The sequence below is a fragment of the Syngnathus leptorhynchus genome, chromosome 16, assembly GCF_054491065.1.
Source record: "Syngnathus leptorhynchus isolate UIUO chromosome 16, UIUO_Slep, whole genome shotgun sequence".
Taxonomy (NCBI): domain Eukaryota; kingdom Metazoa; phylum Chordata; class Actinopteri; order Syngnathiformes; family Syngnathidae; genus Syngnathus; species Syngnathus leptorhynchus.
In genome coordinates this window covers 7,609,242-7,616,319 of record NC_141210.1, presented here as the reverse complement: position 1 = coordinate 7,616,319, position 7,078 = coordinate 7,609,242, and the positions used below count along the sequence as shown (strand labels likewise).

At 39.8% G+C, this 7,078-nt stretch overlaps 1 protein-coding gene across 1 annotated transcript; it reads right to left on the bottom strand.

Moving 5' to 3' along the window:
• Nucleotides 1-3,756: 3,756 nt before the first annotated feature.
• txn2 (thioredoxin 2) lies at nucleotides 3,757-6,111 on the bottom strand. Its single transcript, XM_085934952.1, has 4 exons — nucleotides 6,005-6,111; nucleotides 5,126-5,403; nucleotides 4,777-4,900; nucleotides 3,757-4,511 (listed from the first exon to the last, which is right to left on the bottom strand). Exons 2-4 carry the CDS (start codon nucleotides 5,401-5,403, stop codon nucleotides 4,395-4,397), a joined length of 519 nt encoding a protein of 172 aa, XP_085791078.1. The 5' UTR covers nucleotides 6,005-6,111; the 3' UTR covers nucleotides 3,757-4,394.
• Nucleotides 6,112-7,078: the final 967 nt, after the last annotated feature.

The following is a 7,078-nucleotide window of genomic DNA, read 5'->3' as shown; positions in this document are numbered from 1 at the left end:
GTGTCAGTCAAACAGGTGAAACAACAGCATGCCCAGTCATGTAAACATGATGTGGGAAATTCTGCAGGTGCAGAACCAATTATAAAGGAGGAAAATTGCAGTCAGGCAGAATAGGATTGCCTGACCTGATTGTGGTTTCTTTGTTCTCTTCCAAAACATTTGATAATGCAATGACTTGCAAGCTCGCGCAGGTGGATCCATGTTTCATCCACATTTGACAACTCAATAACTGAATCAAACATTTGACATTTGAATCTGCTGGAAGAATGGATTCGGAAAGCAACACATGGCTGAAACAAAAAAGAAGAAAGGACTGATGCTTGTACTAGTTTACAATAGATGGACCAGTTGAATGTGAACTTGTTTACCTCAGATATTCTCTCGGGCCTAGACAGGGCCAAGTAGAACTGTTGGCCCAATGCCACAAATGCCACAACCAGCAGGGAGACATTAACTGTGGAAAAAAAAAAAAGAGTTTGCTTGCACATTGTGAAACTAAGATGAATGAATCAACACATTGGATCAGTTGGGAATAATTAAAGTTACAGTTAGGGACATGTAAGAACTTGGATCAAAGAGGGATAACTGTAGAAAGGTAATAGTTTTTGAATCAACAAGTTTTAGAGTTGAATCCAAATGCAAACCAGATGATTCTGTTGCAACATCCTGGAATGAACAACAAGTTGTGACTATTGCATCAATAAATGGCATTATTTAACACTCTATAGCAGTCATATTATGTTTGAGGTGGAATCCGAGGTATGGCAGGCATTTCCTGGCAAAAATCACGTTTTCGGAATAATGTGCGATTTACGTTTGCTATGTGTCATTACGGGGAGGAATGTGTCTACGTTTTCATATATGTTTAGTTCCAGAGCATCTCGTGTGTGTGCAGTAGCTACTGGTCTGTGTGGAAAAATCTATAAATCTCACTCTGCTCCTCGTTGGGCTGGGTGGGAAGTATTTGACGTGTCAGCTGGTGGGTCAAAAGGTTAGCTTGTTATATTACTTGAGCTTGACCAGACAGAGAAATGGGATAAGTGAGGAGTAGTGGAAGAAAATAGTTCTTAACAGAATGAGCAACCTTGACATGGAAGCTAGTTTGAAAAATAGAACTCAACAGATCTTCTCCAAGGCTGAGTGAAAGTCTGGCCAGAGTTAAAATTGACATCTGTGTTGTCAAAAAACAATTTCCCTAACACAAAATGAAGCAAATGAAGTCAAACATACATATTATTTGCATTCAAATTACTCATTGACTTCCTCAGCACATGCTCCACCACATCTTAAAAATACATTTGCGTAATCCTCCTGCACAATAGCAAAAGACTCAAAAACAAATAACTTCTGGGCACCGCAATGCAGGATGAAGATGAAGGCATGGGATGACCAAATATGGAGACATGCATCTGACCTCACCATCTCTTTCCTCCTCCTCCTTTCCACAGTCTTGCGTTTGGCTGCTCTCATTTGTACTAGCAGCAGGGTGTGTCTGTCATTCAGGGTGTGTCAAGCTATTATATCCTGCAGTCAAGGAGAAAGGGACCCATTCAGTGTCAACACGTTTGCGGGCTAGCACGTTAACGGAATCAAATCACTACACGCTGCCATTTACGTTTCACTGCCATCATGTTGCACTTAGAGAAATGATCACGATACAAAAAATGCAAGATAATAGCACTCAAATGTGCCATCTGTAGCACTTCATAATTTGAGTCATAACATGACAAAAACACATATTTTGAAAAAAATCACCCGAGATGCTTATCAATAATTGTATTCATTTGTGCAGATTGCTAGTTGGCTGGAAGATTTGTTGCTATGACCAACCAATCAGTGGATGGGAAAATGCTGACATCATTTATCAAAGAATTGCTAGCTGGCCATAATAAACAAGTTGAGGAATTTATAATTGTGTCAATCAAAATTTTTGCAGAGCCATACTTTTTTTTTTTTTTTGCCACGTCTTTTATTGGCTCTCATTGGGTTGCGCAAACTGGCAAACATAACTGCGGCCTCGCCCGTCAACTTAAACGCTCGTCTGACCCAGATTGTCAAGATGTGCCCTCACACCTGACCTACAATGAACGAAAATTCAACACACATGCAAGAAGACAACTTTCCCTTGCCAACGCAATGCCATTCATTCCTGAAAGTAAACCTCTAAAAACGACATTTCCATACAAACTGTAACAAGAAGAGCAAAGTTGTTTGTGAGACTTTAAAATCATTAAATGACAGGCAACAACGATGAATTGTTCTTCCTTCATGGTCTTCCTGTTCTTTGGTAATCAGTACACAGGAAGGAATGATAACACACGTTGACTCGCAAAAGTCAGCCGGGAATGTTAAGTGAAGGAAATGTAGACAGGTTCCCCCCTTTTGTTAAAATGTCTCCTTGCTCATTTATCATCGTCTGTTATGAGACAATCATGCTAATGTTAAAATGAGCATTTTATTTTTTATTTTTTGGTAGCATGGGAAAAATATAGTGGAACCAGAAATAAATGGCAGGAAATACTAAGTAGAGACCCAAAAGTTTGAGGTCAGCGTTGTATTTGAAATATAAATACAGCAATGAATTTACTGTAAACACTAAAATTGTCAGGGGCCTAGCCAAGTTTTTGTTGTTCCACGGTACTCCGGTCCAACACACAACACAAAACTTAGCCAACAATCACACACGTACAGAAAAGTTGGCCTAGTAATCCTAGATTATATATCCATCAAACATTAATTGATTCAATTCTTGAGAAAGGCAAACAAATCGGAGGAGTCATAGAAGAATTCTGCCTGTCTGCAGTTTGACCAGCAGCTGCACCAGCAGCAGCAGCTCCTGCATGACTTTTTTTTTGCCTTATATGGTCACAAGAGAGCGTTGAGTAACACATACACACAGAAATGGGAGTAAGGATGGAGGTGTGGTCTATTGTGTTTGGCGGAAGAAGTGTCGAGTTACACGTTTCGACCTTTGGAGCTTGTCTCATTTGTCTGTTCTTCTCCAAAGGCAGACATAGGATGACCCCGACCTGTGTGTTTTGTGTGTTAAGGTAGTGTTTACTGATGGTACATCATTAACAGATGCTGTCATTCTGTTCTAGACATCCGAAAACTATGTTAGGAATGTCTTGATCAAAGCGTGGAACAACTGTACATCTGGACCTTCATCGGTTTCGGGGCCCTTACGTGCTAATGTAATGCCAGTGGAATTCCCCTGATGAAATCCTCCTGTGGGTGCTACTGAACGGCTCTGCACGCACACATGTGATCTCATCAAGTTTGATAAGCATTATGTCAACTGCGGGCGCTAATGAAAGGACGGCTGGCCTGGAGGGTAGTGACGAATGAGGGATTTTTTTTTTGGGACCATGATTCATGAACAGCTCAAATGATTACACACAATGGAAGAGAGACACTGCGTGGGTTGTATTTTGAAATGTTTAGAATACAGGCTGATAATGTTTATTTTGAACTGTGTAAAGCATTCATTTCATCATCTATAACCGTAGTATAGATATTCTGAATTTCTCCTCACATTTTATAATGCAAAGGTATGAAATTCCATTTTAAAGACTTACATTTTCTTCATTCAACTGTTTTGTAGCAGCACAGATATGAAGTCATTCTGCAGAACATGTAACAGAGCCAATATGTGAGCTGTAGCTCGATTCAATCCATTTTCAACATCCGCATTTATCTCTAAATAGAAAATGTGTCGCTTTACACCACAGTAACTAAAACAAGTCAAATCCAAGACATACTTTGATTTCTTTATTACTTCACTTGATCACATTTGCAGCATACCATTCATTTCTGTAATAAAAAAAAATAATAATCGAATTGTTTTTTTTCTGCTTATTGCAAGTTTCACAGTCTGGGCCCAAAAGTGCACAAACTCAAACGCACACAATTTCTATTAAATGACACTTCTAGGCTCATTAGTGTAAACCGGTTGTGTTAGGGCGAAATCAGAGAAATGCTGCCCTCGCGTGGACAAAAGCAGAAACTACAGGTAACACTAACATGAGCCCTATCAGCTCTCAGGTTGAACCCTCTTGACTGATACTAAAACTCACAGTGCACAACATAAAAGTACTACTGTGGTGTATTTTTTCCCTTGTTACACACAATAGATCTCTTCTAAAGGTCAGAATAAAGCTGTTGGAGCCATCAATAGTGATACCAAGTGCTTGAGAAAGGCGATGGAGGTCCACACCCATTACTAGAACAAGAAACAGTGAAAGAGACGAGACAGGATTCTTTGAAAGCAGTCAGTCTAGTGATGGGTGTGAGTATGGATTCAGCTTGGCTGATGTTGACGTTTTGCCGCTCAACACTCAAAATGGGGTACGGCACTGGGAAGGTGGCAAAGTGACAGGCCTGGGAAAGCTGCATTATTTCCCAATGATCTTGCTGACAAACGAGTCCAGTTCCTCATCATCTTTAATCCCCACAAACTGGTCGACGACATCGCCTCCTTTCATGGCAATAACCGTTGGAACTGCAGATACCTAAGAGGTGAAATGCAATTAAAACACCTCAACAGATGCTAATTTGCATTAGCGTTAAGATAGGAATTGTTTTTTTTTAGTTAATGTAATTATCTTTGTGTTTAAAGTTTGAAAAGTTAACTTGTTTATAGTGGCATGAAACAAATTGATGAATGCAGATTGGGCATACAGCATTGAAGTAACTATTTTGTAGCAGATCCAATTATGAGCATTATGGGACAGGACTTTTCCCCCACTTTGACCAATTCACCAGTGTCAAGCTCACCCCATATTCAATAGCCAGGTCTGTGTGATCGTCAATGTCGACTTTTGCCATGGCGACACGGCCTTTTTGTTTTGCGATAGCCTTCTCCAACCTAGGTCCAAGGATTTTGCAAGGACCGCACCACCTGGAAGCAAACAAAAATGGTTCTTTTTTTTTTTTTTAAACTGCAGAGGATCATTGGTTGTCCTACCAAAAATGAAGATGCTTGTCATAAAGTCTATAAAGTGTCATAAAAAAATACAGATTCATTCAAAATTACACTCTGTGTTACTTCAAATAAACTATCATTATTGTGTTGCACAATTGAGTTCCTAAAGAATGACAAATTATCTACACTGTGCTTACTCACTGTGCATGGAAGTCAATCAGCACTGGCAGCTCACTGTTGATGACCCTTTCTGTAAAATCTTCATTATCCTGCACAGTGAAGGAGACTTGACGACAAGATGTGTGAGGAAGACTGCGAGGCAGAGCATGTGTGCGGGAGAGGAAGGAGACCCGGGCTGAGGATGGCTGCAGGGAGGTGGAAAAGGAAGCGGAGACGACAGCAGCGGAGGATGCTGGGAGGCGGCCGATGTCTTTTGCTGACAGCGTCCAAATCCTGCGCACGAGCAGCCTGTGAGCCATCTGAGACAAAGATATAATAGAGACTTGGTTGAGTCAAGAGCAGAGTAAAAGTTTCCAGAAATAAAGTAGTAAATTAGATGATCTGCCCATTTACTCTTTCCGCCTTCTACATTATTGACCAATCCAAACTACTCCAACTTCCACAATATTTTATGATTCAGAACTTCGGCTTAACTTTTCTCAGTCCCTAAATTAAATTAAATAAATAAGATTTTGTACATAAAAAACGAAGCATACAATAAATACCCACGAAGTCTTAGCATTTCAGGTTTAAAAACACCCAATTTTGTTACAAATTGAATCCCCAAATTTTGGTTTACGAAATTATTCCTCTGCCATTGTCCTCAAAAGTGCTTTGAGGGTAATTCTATTAGCTTCTCAACTATCGACAGCAAATCCATTCCTTCCTCCATTAAGAAGCGTTACATATGACTTTGCCCTCTTCGCACTCCTCCTTGCCCAAACCTTACCCAGCTTCCTCAAACCGGAATATAGAACAAATAAAAGAAAAACAACATTTCCACCTAGGTTTACAGACACAATACATACGTCACATTCACGCGAAGACAGTGTAATAAAAGTAAAGTAGTTGACATTTTACCTTGCTCTTTCTCGATCGGTGCGCTTGACCTCAAGGACCAAAGAAGTACTTCCGGTGTACCTTTTGTCGAGGGGCCTTTTAACGCCTCTCATTCACACAACGTTGTCATTACTGCCCTCTTGCGGTCAAGTAAAGAATGGCATACCCGTAAAGGCTGTTAAGTGGCTTAAGTTATCATCTAATCAACTCATCTAGAGCACTTAAAAAAAGAAGTCCAGACTCGACGGTCAAATTACTGAATGCATCAAAAACGAAAGAAAGAAAAATAATAAAGAAAAGAAAGGAAAAGAAAAGAAAAAAGTTAAAGGTTATATAGCCTATCGATGGTGGTGTTTTAACTTGATTCTATCTTTGTCTCATTTGTGGAGACTTTAATGTGGATTTCTCATACAAAGATGTCAAATATTGCATTTTTAGGACCACAGTCAACAAGTTTTAAAGTTCAAATGCATAGTGGGATAAATATGAACTGTCTGACCTTTTAAAATAACCAATGGCAGACAGCCGCAAGGAATACAAACTTCTGACTGCATTTCAGACATCAAAAAAAAAAAAAGCCAGAGCAAAAGAAGGAAGAGGATACACTGTGCAGGTAAAGATAAATATTTATTGCGAGCATTGACTGAGGGGTGTGGCAGACGGTAAGTATTTGGCCTTACATCACTACAAATAACATGCAATGGATATTTGTATCCAAGCGAGCCAAACACAGTGGCAGGCAGGCCACAGCAGAGACACTTTCCCAGAAGCCATCTGTTGACTGAATTCTCTCTTACATGTAAGCCCACCTGCTTCCTGAAAACAGCCCTACCCTCAAAAATGCCCCCCCCCCCCCCCATCTTGTCTCTTTGCTTACTACCACAGGATTTTAAGTGAAGATTTCTTTGTGTGTGATCATTTTAAGTACATCACATATTCCATGAGCAGCAAGTTTTTTTTTCACTTTAATGTTTGTATCATGTTTTGGTTATGACATGCTGAACTGCATCATTATTTCTTTCGGGTAATTGCAAGCAGATGGATGTTTATAACCTACTATACTTAAATGTTATGGCGTTTCTTTTCCAATAGAGG